This window comes from Talpa occidentalis, unplaced genomic scaffold (genome assembly GCF_014898055.3).
Source record: "Talpa occidentalis isolate TD23 unplaced genomic scaffold, MPIMG_talOcc4v2.1 talOcc4.5, whole genome shotgun sequence".
Taxonomy (NCBI): Eukaryota; Metazoa; Chordata; class Mammalia; order Eulipotyphla; family Talpidae; genus Talpa; species Talpa occidentalis.
In genome coordinates this window covers 85,429,911-85,443,888 of record NW_023604861.1, presented here as the reverse complement: position 1 = coordinate 85,443,888, position 13,978 = coordinate 85,429,911, and the positions used below count along the sequence as shown (strand labels likewise).

Genomic DNA, 13,978 nt, shown 5'->3' with positions numbered 1-13,978 from the left:
TCTGGGTCTCAAAAGCCCCCTGAACAAGTGCCTTTTCCCTTAGTTGGGGGAGAACAGGGCTATGAAGGTTTCCAGGTTGGTTTATGGGGAATTGTCAGAATGGAAGTATTGGAAATCAACTCTTCGTGTCAAGAGATGCGTGATATTAAGGAAATGTAATTGAATTGAAGATCCAGCAGCAACTAGACCCTAACTTGGGTATCTGGCCCAGGTTTGTGAAGAAACAGCTGTAAAACTACAAGTCCCAGGATGCCTTTCACTAGTGAACACACTATATGGTGTCTGCATAAGAGTTCACACATGCTCAGTGTAGTAGCTGAAGCCTATTTTCCATAGGTTCTTGCCTAAGTTAAATAAGGAGGAGCAAGTGGCCCCACCCCAAAACCAGTCTTTAGGATTGGTGTTTGAGCCAAACCCCAGGGTTGGGCCGGAATTTACCTTTGTACTTCACTCGGGTCAGAGTTGGTGACTGGCCTGATGGTGACTAGCTGGGTGCGTCTGGAACTGGCTGCTGTCCTGAATCATCTCAGAACTGCAAGCAGGTTTGAATCCAGGATCCTTGGGGCCCTGTATCTGGATTCCTGCCCCCTTTTATTCTATCCTTTCTCTTGGGATGTTCTCATAGGTGTACAGCTCTCACATAATTCCTGTTGATCTTGAGGACCCTGTGCTAGTCACAAGATTTTTACTGCCAACCATGAGGCAGTAGTCCTCTTAAGATGCCCCTTACTTGAAGATGCAAATCTCCACCAGTTCCTGGCAGGCAAAACTTGCTGGGAAAGATGGGCCCAGTCCGTGTAGTCTGAGCATATAGGTCAGGGATCACTGAAGTGGGGAGATGGTATCTGTTACAAACAAGGCCTTAATGACTGCCCTGCTTCTGTAGGTCCTGCCTGAGCCACGATGGCCTCTCAGCTACTCAGGCTGGCAGAAGAGTCTGGTGTAAGCCCTGGGGAGTCTGAACTGGCTGTGAACCCCTTTGATGGGCTTCCCTTCTCTACCCGCTACTATGAGCTTCTTGAGCAACGCCGAGCTTTGCCCATCTGGGCCACTCGTTTTATCTTCTTGGAGCAATTGGAGAGTAGCCCCACTGGAGTAGTGCTGGTGTCTGGAGAGCCTGGCTCTGGCAAGAGCACTCAGGTGGGGGGATATTCTGGGTATGAACAAAGGAGGGTCTGGGGAACTGGCCTTTCCCTAGGTGAGGGAAGAACTGCGCTATGTGGAGCTTTAGGGGAGGTGGGCAAAGGGATATAGGTTAGCGTGGCCCCAGGGTGACTGATGAAGGGACTTCTCAAACAAGGGAAGGTTAAATTGGCCATAGCTCCCCAGCATTTCTGATAAAGCCCTGGGTCCTGCTGACTGGTTATTCTTCCCTGCCCCATCCCAGATCCCTCAGTGGTGTGCAGAATTTGCGCTGGCCAGGGGGTTCCAGAAGGGCCGAGTAACTGTCACTCAGCCCCATCCTCTGGCAGCTCTAAGCCTGGCTCTGCGTGTTGCTGATGAGATGGACCTGGCTCTGGGTCATGAAGTTGGATACAGTATCCCTCAGGAGGATTGCACCGGGCCCGATACCCTGCTCAGGTGAGGCCTCCGTCAGGCCTGACCCAAATTGAATCCCCCTCACCCGGTGGCAACAAGCCCAGTCCTCTAACATCTCACCAAATCCTCAATCCGTCTCAAGTTTTAAACTGTACATGATACAACTGCTGAATTAAGCTCTTTTTTTTTTTTAAGTTTTATTTATGCATACAAGAGCTGGGGTACAGGCCAGAGATGTGGGGGGTGAGAGGATTCACCAGAGACAGAGTGGGGAACAGAACAGGCAGATTGAAGTACACTGCTGAGGGAAGCAGCAGGCGGGTCAGGAGAGGTCTGCTGTGCCATGTGGACTGCTCCCTGGCCGGCCGGGGATCGAACTCATGCTGCAGAGGTTATGAATTGCTTCATAGTGTGGTGCTCCCTTGCACCATGAGGGAGGTCCTAAATTAAGCTCTTTAATTTCAGCCAGAGACCACAAACATTCACCCTCACTCTCACCATGAAAGTTTACTTTCCCAGCTAAAGTACGGCTTGTGAACAAAGTGTAAACAGTGGAGCTGTGGGTCACAGTTCTGGGTTCCATGCTTAAGAGGTCAATCACAAGAGGTTTTTTCTGACATTCACTATCAAAATCTAGGCACCCAGGGGAGAAAAATCCCCTGAACTTCTGGAGCTGATCAGTGTTCACACTAAATCCTCTGCCCACTGCCAATGTCAATAGGTTCTGCTGGGACAAACTTCTTCTGCAGGAGGTGGCCTCAACCCGGGACACTGGAGCCTGGGGTGTGCTGGTGCTGGATGAGGCTCAGGAGCGGTCAGTGGCCACAGATGTGCTTCAGGGGCTGCTGTGTGATGCCAGGCTGGGAAACCTTCCCGGGGACCTCAGAGTGGTTGTGGTTACTGATCCAGCCCTTGAGCCTAAGCTCCAAGCCTTCTGGGGAAATCCTCCCGTTGTGCATGTATCTGGAGAACTTGGCAGTTGTCCCATCCCCATCTATAGGGACATTGTCCCTACGGATCGTGTGGAAGCTGTCTGCCAAGCTGTGCTTGAATTGTGTCAGAAGGAGACTCCAGGAGACGTGCTAGTGTACCTACCCAGTGAGGAGGTAAAAAAAAACACAACTGCAAAAGGAGGTACTCATGTATGCCAACTTCCTGTTGTGGGGGAATGGGAACAGTGGGTGTTAGGAACATGGGAGCTATAGTATTCACTGTTTGGGCCCTACAGGAAAACTCATGGATTTCAGAATAAGTCTACCACCACCCTCTTTTGATTCCATCTAATGCAGAGATGTGATTCAGTGAATTCCTAAAAATTCCCAACTTTATGCATTTTTTTCAGATTGAAGGGCCATAGCTTACATGTTTTTCAAAGGGGTATGTGACCCCAAAAGGTGCCCTAACACCCCACCCCTCTCCTCAGGAAATTTCCTTGTGCTGTGAATCCTTGTCCAGAGAGGTGGGTTCCTTGGCTCTCCAAAGGCCCCCTCCACGGGTGCTACCCCTCCACTCAGGCGTTGGTCAAGCTATTCAGGCTGTATACGAGGACACAGACTCGGGTGCCCAAAAGGTGGTAGTCACTCACTGGCTGGCTGACTTCTCCTTCTCGCTCCCTTCCATCCAACATGTCATTGACTCAGGACTGGAGCTTCGAAATGTGAGTGAGAGAGATGAGGGGATGTGGGACTAAAGATATAAATGGCCCACGCTGATCTGTCTTGGCCTTCATTGGGGTATGGTGCCAGGTTTACAATCCTCAGATCCGAGCAGAATCCCAAGTGTTGAGGCCAATCAGCAAGTGCCAGGCAAAGGCAAGACAACTTCGGGCAAGAGGGTTCCCACCAGGTAAGAGTCTTTGCCCTCGCTAAGATCAAACACAAAGAGTCATCAACACCCAAGTCCTGAAAAATCTCTAGTGGCCCTTTGCCCGGTCTTTCTCCCCTCAGGATCCTGCCTCTGCTTATATCCTAAGTCCTTCCTAGAAGTGGCTCCTCTACTACCCCAACCCAGGGTGTGTGAGGAGAATCTGAGCCCCCTGGTATTACTGCTCAAGAGGAAACAGATTGCAGAGCCAGGGGACTGTCACTTCCTGGATCGGCCAGGTGAGCACCCCTTAAGCCCAAGACTCGCTGTCTGACTACTAGTCTCTCAGACCCCTGCCCTGTGAGTCCTATTTCCTCCCCAGCTCCAGAAGCCCTGATGCAGGCCCTGGAAGACTTAGACTATCTGGCAGCCCTGGATGATGATGGGGACCTGTCAGACCTGGGAATCATCCTTTCAGAGTTTCCCCTGCCCCCTGAGCTGGCAAAAGCCCTGCTGGCCTCCTGCGAGTTTGAGTGTGTGGATGAGATGCTCACCCTCGCCGCCATGCTCACTGGTATACATCGCTTCTGGATCTGGTTCTTATGGCCACTGCAGTCCTTCCCCCTTGGTGTTTGGTACTCCTAAGGCTAGCCTTTCCCCTGTGCTCCAGTTTCCACCCCTCAAAGTACCCAAGGAACCAGGCTTAATCATTTATCACTCTCCTTTCTCTTTAGACTGCTGGTTATTGCCCCTCACAATGCTCAAATCTGTTAGTACTGAAGCTCCACTCCTCTCTTCCTCAACCCTGTAGCTCTACAGAGTAAGTGCTACACTGTTCTCTCCATGTCATCCTCGCTCAGTACATTTGGCTTCAGGCCCACCACAACACTGAAGCTTTCAGCTCACCAGTGACCTCCCCGAGCCTTAGTCCAAGGACACTTCTTTTGACACTTGAGAATGCTGACCATGCCCACCTTGAAACTCCCTAAGCCTCTGTCAATGCTGCTCCTGGTTTTCATCCTTCCTTTCTGACCATTCCTTCAATCATCTCTTAATCCTCTGCACTTGAGCATTATAAGTTGGATCTTGGGGTTGTATCATTGCCTCCCTTCTCATTCCCTGAACTCTCTGAGCAAGTTCATTCACTCTGTGATCTAAGGGGTCTTCTTTACACTTAAAGTTTTCAAAACTTACGTTTCCCTGACAATACCATTCTTCTGAATCTTTGATTTATATATCTGACTCCTGATAGACATTTCTACCAGATGGTACTCAGTACTTCAAGTAAGCATTGTCTGAAACTGCCACCTCACCACAATCACCCGATCATATCATCATCTCTGTAGCTCCACTACCATCATTCTAAGCTAGTCTTCCTCCAGGTTCTTTGATTTTTATCTTCCAGTATTTTTATTTATTTTTAAGAGATTTACTTATTTATGCACACAAGAACTGGGGTACAGGCTAGAGGTGCGGGATGGTGAGAGGATTCACCAGAGACAGAGTGGGGAGCAGAACAGGCTGACTGACTGAAAATCACTGCTGAGGGGAGCAGTGGGCAAGTCAGGAGAGGTCTGCCGTGCCATGTGGGTTTCTCCCTGGCCAGCCTGGGATCGAACTCATGCTGCAGAGGCTGCGGGCTGCTTCACAGTGCGGTGCTTAACCCCCTGCACCACCAGGGAGGCCCTATCTTATTATTTTAAAATTCATCTCTTCTCCATACTCACTGAGGTGCCCATCTTACAGCCCCATCACTGCTTAGCTGGACTCCTTCAGTAGCCTCCTAACTAATCATGTGTGCTTCCTCAAACATATGGACTTTTACTGAAAAGCTCTTCTCCAATAGCTTTTCTTCACCTCCCAAACAGAATGTAAACTCATTTTACATGGCACAGTACACCCAGCCTTTCAGGACCTAGCTCACACCTACCTCTCAGGCATTATGTCCTTCCACTTTGACACTCTGCTACTCTGCCATCTTCTCCACTCTTACTGGGCACTTGAAGTTCTCCAAACACGCCATGCTACTAACTTCTGTTCCATGCCATACCCAGGCTAGAATACTCTTTCTTCCCCTTCTCCACTGCGCTAATTTTACTCAAACCTCACATATTGGCTCCCATACCATTCGTGCTTACCACGTGTGCTTACTTGTTGGTCTCTCCTGCCAGACTCTGGGCTTCTTGAGGGCAAACTGTCTTTTATCACTTTTTCTTCAATATCTAACCAAGAGCATAGCATTGAAAAGTTATCTGTGTCTTTTGGAGGCATTTCCCAAAATGACACTTGTACCATTCCTGTGTTCCATCTGTATAGTATCCTTTCTCATTCCCCACAATGACCTTCCTCTCTTCTGCCTCCAGCTGCCCCTGGGTATACCCATCCTCCTCTCTGTGCAGAAGAAGCTGCCTTGCGTCGGGCCCTGGAACATGCGGATGGTGATCATAGCTCTCTGATCCAGGTGTACGAAGCCTTTATACAGAGTGAGTGGCACACTCTGCATCTTTTAGACAACCTCACATTTGCCCCTCTACTCAGAGGCCCTTTAGTCAAGGGTTGTGTTCTTTCAGAGCCTCGAGGACTTTAATTGCAGCTGTGTCCTTTCACCTCCTAGGTGGAACAGACAAGGCTTGGTGCCAGGCTCGGGGTCTAAACTGGGCAGCACTGTGCCAAGCCCAGAAACTTCGAGGAGAACTCCTAGAACTCATGCAACGAATTGAACTTCCCTTGTCCCAACCAGCCTTTGGTTCTGAGCAGAATCGAAGAGACCTTCAGAAAGCACTGGTGTCTGGATACTTCCTTAAGGTTAGGGGAAAGAGTTGGGGCGAGGGTCACAAAGGTGCAGGAGGCAAAGGGACCAAAAATTGGTATGCTGCCTATGAAACGAGTCCAGGTCGCCATTCTACAGCATTCTTTAGAACCAGGAGAAACTTTCCTTTGAGGTTTTGGGGTACAGGGGTATGGAAAGTGCCATATAGTATGGTAAGGGACTATTACACTTAGACACAATTATTTTAATACTCTTTCCACCCTTACTAATTCTCTTAGTTCCCTTTTCTTTCTTTCTATTATTTGCCTCTCTTGCTTATAAAATATTTTTGCCTTTCAATGAGGTGGCCCAAGACACAGATGGAACTGGAAATTACCTGCTCCTGACCCATAAGCACGTGGCCCAGCTCTCTCCATACTGCTGCTACCGAAACCGTAGGGCTCCAGCCAGACCCCCGCAGTGGGTGCTTTACCACAATTTCTCCATTTCCAAAGACAACTGCCTTTCCATTGTTTCTGAGATTCAACCACAGATGTGAGTTCCCTCAAATACCCACTACACTGCCCATTCCTATTCCCAGGGTCAAAATTATGACTGGGGCATTAGAGAGCCTGAAAAAGAGGAGGGAATTTAGTGGTTTGTGGCAACATAGGGTTTGAGGAAAGAGGGTTTGTGGAAAGGGTAGTAAGAAGTTTAAGAGTCTGCTTTATAAGCAAGTTACAGAAATCACTTAACTGTGACTCTCTCTGTCAGGCTGGTAGAATTGGCCCCTCAGTACTTCCTGAGTAACTTGCCCCCCAGTGAGAGCAGAGACCTTCTAAACCATCTGAGGGAAGAAATAGCAGATGCTTCAACAGGGAATGAATCTACCTCCACCAAAGAGTTTGGAGATCCCTGTGTCCTGCAGTGACTACCTAACAATTGGAACAACTCATCTCATTGCATGTGATCCTCCCTCAAGCTAGCACCAAGGAAGCCAGCTGGATTTCAAAGCCCAAAGTTTAGGGTAAAATGTAAAGCCTGGAACCTGAGCCTCAAGAAATGGTGGACTAAGAGTGGAATGGACAGGGTAAGCTAGTCTACACGGGGCAGGACCCTTGCTGTATTCTCCTATTTGTTGGAGAGGGACCGACTGTACCCTACTGTACCCTCAATTTATAACAAACCTATTCTTGTACTTCTTTTGTTCTATAAAAGTTATTTTTCTGTGGTGCCAAATTTGAGTTTGGTTCTGTAGGACCATATACAACATCCAGGGGTTAGAGATGACAAAACAGCAAAGACTCAGGGATTGACTCCTCCAGTGGTAGCTTTTGCCTGTTTCACCTCTGGTCAAGCCTCTGTGCACTGACAGATGTAGCTGTCACTAATACAGAACATGATTAGTCTGACTACAGTTGACCTCTGGCCCTAGCTATTGCTCACACACTGCTTCTGCCTCCAGGGGAAGAATCGGAGTGCTATAGGAATCAGACAAGATCTTTCCTTTTGTTCTCATGCCACTTAAATCTTGCTCCTTCTTAAACCTGAGGCTACTGCAAACACCCCCAAACTCTCAACTTTCAATTAACAAACTTCCCAGCAGCCCCTGGTTTGCCCACAAGCTACAATGTCCAACAATTTCAGAGATGCTGTGCTTACCTTTCTTTCTAGCTGAGTATTCCTTTCCCTTTTCTTTCCTTGGACTGTTAACTTTGATATCCTTTCATCATCTTGCACATGTGCTAAATGTGTAGAATTTTGTGGATTTAATCCTTAGAACTTGCTTTTGTCCTCAAAGTACCCTCCCTTGGAGATTCTGTCTCATCATTCCATCTCTACCTCTATGTGAATGTCAACTGGCCGCCAAAGGCACTTTTCCAGAATGGTTTCTTTCTAGATATAGCATTCAGTTTTGCCTGCAGCTAATCTTGTCTAAACTTGCCAATTGCCCCCTTTATCATCCACAACACCATTGATTTCCTGACTCACTACAATTCTGTGTAATTAGCTTTGATTCCTCTTAGACCTGTCACTTCCTAACTATTTGCCAAATTCTGCTCACCCTAATTCCACTAGGCCCATTAAGTTAACTTTGTCCACGGTTTCCCTTTTCCCCCCTTGTCTGCGCAGGGCACCAGTCAGATTAGTCTTCCCAGATTTTCTCTTTCTTTGCGTGTTTAAGTATTAGTATCTGGCTTGCCCCCCAGGTGCATTATGAGGCTCAAGTGAAAAGACTTGAACACACAGCAGGTTGAACAGACACAGACAACATGAGCTCAAAGTTAAGAAGGAACCCATAGTGATTATTTTACAGTTGAAGGATGAGATGCCCAGCGTGCATAAAACCCTCTGGTTCCTGCCACAGACTCTAGCTCTCCAGCACCACCTCCCATTACTCTGCTGTTGTTGGAGTCTTCCTCCCTTCCCACCTTTGGTACAGATCCTTGGCCGCTTCCCAGCGTACCACCTTTAACTTGCTCTGGCGGGGGTGGGCGGGGTGAACCCAGCTCTGACCCATCCGCGGGAGGACGGAGTCCCTCAGGACAACAGCTCCCATTGGCCGGCCCGCCCTCCTCCCCGCTGCTCACTGGCTATGTTACTGCAGGTCCCGCCCCCTCCACGGCTCAGGTTCAGCGCTGCCGTCAAGTGGAAATGGCGGGAAAGGCAGCGTCTTAGCGCGGGGCAAACGCTCCACGCCGGTCTAGGAACCCGCGGGTGGCAGAGGAATCCTAGACGACAGCCAGCAGGTCAGCTGCTTCTCGCGGGCTCCGCTGCCACGAAGCCACGGCGTGGGCGGCCGCGTGCTCCCGGGCCCCAGGCCCTGCGCGGCGCTTCGGTAAGAAAAAGAGCGCTCGGCGGGTCGGGCAGGCGTCGTTCACACCACCGAGGCGAGCCCGGACACCGAAGCCACCTTGTTGTCCTCGGCCCAGGGCTGCAGGTTTTGCAGCGCGAAGAGCGACGAGTTGTGCAGGCAGAGCGGATCTGGGGGCAGCGGCGGCCGCAGTGGCCGCGGGAGCGCGTCCTGCTGCAGGTGCAGGAGCAGGCGGCCCGCGCGGTGCCGCTCCGCTTCGCGCTCCTCGGCCGTCTGGCGCCTGGACGAGTGGAGACGCGGGTCAGCAGGGCCGCCCTCGCCGGCCTCGCGCCTCCCCGCCACTGGGCCAGGCCCGCGGCTCCGCGCCCTCCCCGCGCTCGGCCCTGCCCGCGGGGCCTAGTCCACCCCGCGCCTCACCGCCACTTGGTGCGTCGGTTCTGGAACCACGTCTTGACCTGTGCGTCGGTCATGCGCAGGGCCTTAGCCAGCGCCGCCCTCTCGGCCGAGGCCAGGTACTTCTGGCGCAGGAAGCGCCGCTCCAACTCCAGCACCTGCGAGCGGGAGAAGGACGTGCGCGGCTTCTTCCGCTTCGGGGGGGTCCGGTTTTGGTAGGGGTGCCCTATGCGGCGCGTCCCGGAGAAGGGAGAAAGCGCGGCTATGGGGAGAGAGAAAGAGCAGGGCAGGGTTGGCGGGGTGGCCGAGGTGTCACGCTGAGAGTGCCGCTGCTTGGGCGGAAAGCTCCGGTACCTGGACCTACCCGGAGCCCCAGGCTCGGGCCGCGTCGGTCCAGGTCTCAGGACAAGAAAGGGCCTCGGGAGAAATGACCCTCCCTTTTGGATGAGGCAGAGATGTCCCCCATAACTTTCACCAGCCCTCCCACGCGCCTGGGCCTCGACGGCGGCCTTCTCCGCAGAGCTCCTGCGCTGCGGGTCTAAGGTACGTGTTGGAGGAGCATCTTCCGGGATGATCTGGGGCGCTGGGGACGGGGGTGGGGGGCGGAGGTGTGTTAAAGGGGACCATGAGTTGGAGCTTAAGGATCAAAGGTGAGGAAATGCGATTAGTGTGGGGCATGAAGCTGGAGGGGTCGGGCAACCTCACCCGTGAGCCGGTCCTTGGCAAAGCGGCGGCCGCTGTCCATCCACGGGAAGGTGAGTCCGGCTAGGCCCCCGGCGCCGCCCAAGCCCGAGGGTCCAGGCACGGCAGACGAGCCTCCCGCGGGCGGCGGTACGGGCAGCGGACGGTGCGCCGGGACGCGGATCACGCCGCCCGGACCCACGCTGGAGCTTCCAGGCAGCGGGGTCAGGGAACCCGCGGGGCCGTAGCTGGAGGCTCCGTGAAATCCACCCGAGAACGCCGCACTCTCCCCATGGCCCTGGCCCGCACGACCCGGGCCTAGGCCGCTCCCGGGGGGCTCTGGGCAGCTCAGGATCTGATCGATGCCAAAGCTGATTGGTTCGTGGTGCGGGTGGTTGTGCGAGGCCAGCACCGCCGGCTCCATGGGTCCGGGTCAGGAGGGACCGCAGCAGATTCCGCGGTTAGGGAGAGCGCACCGGGCAGCTCTGGGAGCCCAGCTGAGGCGCGCTCGGGGCGGCGGCCTCAGGGGCCTGCGGGTCTGGCCACGGCGGGGCGCCGGGGCCCCCAGGACAGCTTCATCCCAGTGCGCCCGGAATAGCCGCACCCGTGCCGGCCGCTGCCGGGCGTCGGCGCAGGGACTCGCATCCCGGGGGAGCGCGACCTGCCGGGGCCCCAGGAGCGTCCTTGCTGCTTCTGAAGCGCGGATGGATGCTGGGCAGCCGGCGGCTCTGCGCGAGTCCAGGGTGGAGAGGGTGGACGGGCTCGGGCTGGGGCAGTGACTGACAGATCAGCCCGGGGTGGGCAGAGGGCCTGGGGGTAGGGCAGGGGCGGGGCCGGGCCCGTTAAAGGGGAAGAGACGCCTGTTTGCGCCAAGCTCTGGGAAGTCTGGCCGGCGGGCAATGGTGGGGTAGTGAGGGAGGTGGCGAGGGTGTTAGGAGCCAGGCCCGGCACGGGAGGGGCCCGAGCACTGGCCACTGCGCGCTGAGTCAGCCCAGACGCGCTCCGCCACTCCATCCTCGCCGGCCTCCGCCTTTGGGCTTCCTCGGCCTCCCCGGCTTCCTCCGCAGGTGCCTCCTCCCACAGCCCCCCCTCTGCGCCTCCCGATGGGTCCTGCCTGCCGAATCCCGGATTCGTTGTGGCGCGGGCCTAAGTGCCCTCGAAGACCAAATCTCGTTGTGGCCTCCTGGCTGTCTTGGGAAGCGGCTGGGGAACGGCGCCTGGCGAATTGGAGGCCCGGGAAGAGGACAGGTGTGGGGAGGGGGTGGCAGGGCGCGGCCGGTGGGCTGGGGCGGGGAACAGCCGCTCGCGGGCGGGTGATCCGGGCGCACCGCTATCCCCGACCCGCGCCTCTCCAGAAGGATCTCTGGCTCCTGCTGGGCGCGCCAGTAATGGGGTGTCCCGTGTTTCTTAGGATTTCGATTTCTGAAATTGGTGAAAAGCGACCCCGTGGCTCAGCCTGTGCCAACTTTGGCCGGTGGGAGCTTGGCCCGCGCTTTCGGCTCTCAACAGGGGACCACCACGGCGGTACCTGCCCATCCCCTCGGTGCCCAGGAAGTGTGCTCTTACACGCTCCTCCCCACCCCAAAAGTGGAAGGACGAAATCGCCACAGGCGACGTGTGGGACCTCACTGAAGCCTCCGGAGGGTCCCGGTCGCCTAATTTCCCATAGTCCCCGCCCCGCCCCAAGCTCCAGAAACTGCCTAGAGCGTGTTAGAGAAGGAAGGTGGGGAAAGCCGGAGTCGCTAAGTGACCTTGTGACCTCGGCCGCGGACCCGGGGACTGGGAGTGTGTGAACTCTACATCCTTCCCCGGGATGGGACCCCCGCCGGGCGGGCCCCTGCGCCTTAGACCCGCCCCCGCCGCCGCCCGGCCCGGTGCAGGCTGCCATAATCGGGTTAGCAGGGTCAGAATTACATTACCTTCCCCGGCCCGCCCCGGCCCCGGGGGGCCCTGGCGCCTTTGAGCCGGTGAGACTGGGCGCGGGGAGGGGGACGTTGCTGCCATCCCGGGGCTGCCCGGCACCGACGTGCAGCCCGGCCGGCCTTGAACACGTGGTGACCAAATGACCCCGCCCTGCGGTGCCAGCTTTAGCCCCTCGACCCCAGCCCACTCCAGTGCTCAGCGCCTCGCAGACATTGCCCGTGTGAACCGAAATGTCTTATAAGTCTAGTAAGAGAGGTCTCCCTGGGAGCACGGATCTTCCAGTTGATTCTCCAGAATCCCCTGGGAGACTCTGCTCCCTCCTTTCTCCTCAGCAGATGGGCTGGCAGCCTGGCGCCTGGGGCAGGGTGAGGGGTTTTTGTTGTTGTTGTTTTCCCTCGGGGGGAACCAGGAATGATACCGGGCATCTGGGCAGGGTGATAAAGAAAAAAAAGAAGAGAGTGGGTTTTCTCCCCACTTAAAGCCCTCACCACCATCAACAACCCCCTTTTAGAAGCCTCAGTCTGAAGGTGCTGAGCCACTGCAGGGGTGAGGACACTAGAATGTGACATCTTTCCTCAGTCTTGGTCACCTCCATCGTCTGAATTTTCCACCCTTCTACCCTGCCAACGCCCTTCTGTAGTGGGGTGCTGTCCTTGCCTATTTGGCATCTGTGTTTTTTTGTTTGTTTGTTTGTTTTTTCCTGTGGTAGAGAACACAAACATCACCTCCACTAATCCTTCACAGAAATTCAAGCGTCCTTTTTCTGCAGTTGAGGGAAGGGACAGTTAGGGAGTGTGAAACCTTTGCTGTTCAGGCAAAACTTTAGGAAACCTTAAGGACTGGATCCTCCACATGAGAACAGAGCCTAGGATGGGCCCTGGGCCTTCCCGGTGGTGCAAGGGGTTAAGTCACAGCACTAGGAAGCTATCCGCAGCCACTGCAGCAAGGCACAGAGTTTGATCCCAGGCTGGCCAGGGAGCTGACCTGCATAGTGCAGCAGACCTCTTCTGTCTTGCCTGCTGCTCCCCTCAGCAGTGTATTTCAGTTAGACCACCTATTCTGTTCCCGGCTCTGTCTCTGGTGAATCCTCTCACCTCTCCCCCAACCCCTGCACCTCTGGCCTGTACCCCAGCTCTTGTATGCATAAATAACTAAATAAATCTTTTTAAAAAGTAAATAAAACCTGTTGAAGGGGGCTGGACTGCAGGTTAGGAGTTTTCTAGTCCCTTTCTTCACCCTGACAGGTGAACCTCTGAGAACAAGGTGGACACTAGTACTAGTGTGGTGGAATAAATCCTTCTTGAGTGAATCAATGGATTCAGTGGATCAGTGAATGAAAAGAAGGAATCCCTGTGCAGATCTGTATATCTGCTAACTGTACATCCTGCTTTCTGTGGTCATCACAGATGTTACTGCTACCCAGAGATTGCCCAACCCCTTTGAGGAGAATAATCACAAACCCAAGTGATACATACAAATCATCTGGAAGGGTGGAGATTTCAGTGCCCCATTTAAAGAATAAAGGACATCCATTTCTGTCCACCACAGTCCTAGAATTTCTCTGCTTACCTCCATTTGTCTGATTCCCTGATATTCAGAAAAGGCTCACTCCTGCTAGTTTATATTTAAGATGGAGGCCCTGGGGCTACCCATCTCCCATACACACTGGTCTGGAATCTCTCTCACCATATCATACATGCATGTTACTGACAACCGCCGCCCCCCTCCCCCAAAAGCTCTTCATGTTTTCAGACCTTCCAACCTGCAACTTCACAGAAAAGACCAAGTTCCCAGCTTGTGCTCCTGCTTCTTTCCTTCCTTCCTGCTGTGTTAGTCCCTTGAGATGGTCCTCACCCCCGTAATCATTTCATTGACTTCGTCCTTCCTACCCCCAACTGTCTTAGGTCTTTATTATCTGCACAAAATCTTTGACTCTTCCAGAGAAATTGTTTTTATTTCCTTTTCACTGCCTACACCCGCTGCTTTCATTTCCTCATTTATTCTTTAACCCTTTGTAAACCGGTTTCACTACACTGGCTCTTATAGCGCTCCAGAGTCCTTTATCCAGGAGTTCT

At 53.7% G+C, this 13,978-nt stretch overlaps 2 protein-coding genes across 2 annotated transcripts; one reads left to right on the top strand and one right to left on the bottom strand.

The window, feature by feature from the left end:
• Positions 1 to 29: 29 nt before the first annotated feature.
• Positions 30 to 7,330, top strand: DQX1 (DEAQ-box RNA dependent ATPase 1). The gene is made up of 12 exons (XM_037527693.1): positions 30 to 542; positions 887 to 1,140; positions 1,388 to 1,581; positions 2,261 to 2,645; positions 2,963 to 3,196; positions 3,285 to 3,384; positions 3,486 to 3,641; positions 3,725 to 3,916; positions 5,706 to 5,825; positions 5,957 to 6,147; positions 6,456 to 6,646; positions 6,866 to 7,330. Exons 2-12 carry the CDS (start codon positions 904 to 906, stop codon positions 7,020 to 7,022), a joined length of 2,157 nt encoding a protein of 718 aa, XP_037383590.1. The 5' UTR covers positions 30 to 542; positions 887 to 903; the 3' UTR covers positions 7,023 to 7,330.
• Positions 7,331 to 8,954: 1,624 nt separating this feature from the next.
• On the bottom strand, positions 8,955 to 10,727 carry TLX2 (T cell leukemia homeobox 2). The gene is made up of 3 exons (XM_037528842.2): positions 10,005 to 10,727; positions 9,324 to 9,561; positions 8,955 to 9,186 (listed from the first exon to the last, which is right to left on the bottom strand). Exons 1-3 carry the CDS (start codon positions 10,402 to 10,404, stop codon positions 8,970 to 8,972), a joined length of 855 nt encoding a protein of 284 aa, XP_037384739.1. The 5' UTR covers positions 10,405 to 10,727; the 3' UTR covers positions 8,955 to 8,969.
• Between the last annotated feature and the right edge of the window lie 3,251 nt (positions 10,728 to 13,978).

Coding starts and splice junctions, on each gene's coding strand:
- DQX1 (XM_037527693.1), top strand. CDS start 904: ATGGCCTCTCAGCTACTCAGGCTGGCAGAAGAGTCTGGTGTAAGCCCT. Junction 3,385..3,485: donor GGCAAGAGGGTTCCCACCAG/GTAAGAGTCTTT, acceptor TTCTCCCCTCAG/GATCCTGCCTCTGCTTATAT. Junction 6,148..6,455: donor TGTCTGGATACTTCCTTAAG/GTTAGGGGAAAG, acceptor CCTTTCAATGAG/GTGGCCCAAGACACAGATGG.
- TLX2 (XM_037528842.2), bottom strand. CDS start 10,404: ATGGAGCCGGCGGTGCTGGCCTCGCACAACCACCCGCACCACGAACCA. Junction 9,562..10,004: donor TGCCAAGGACCGGCTCACGG/GTGAGGTTGCCC, acceptor CTCTCCCCATAG/CCGCGCTTTCTCCCTTCTCC. Junction 9,187..9,323: donor AACCGACGCACCAAGTGGCG/GTGAGGCGCGGG, acceptor CCACTCGTCCAG/GCGCCAGACGGCCGAGGAGC.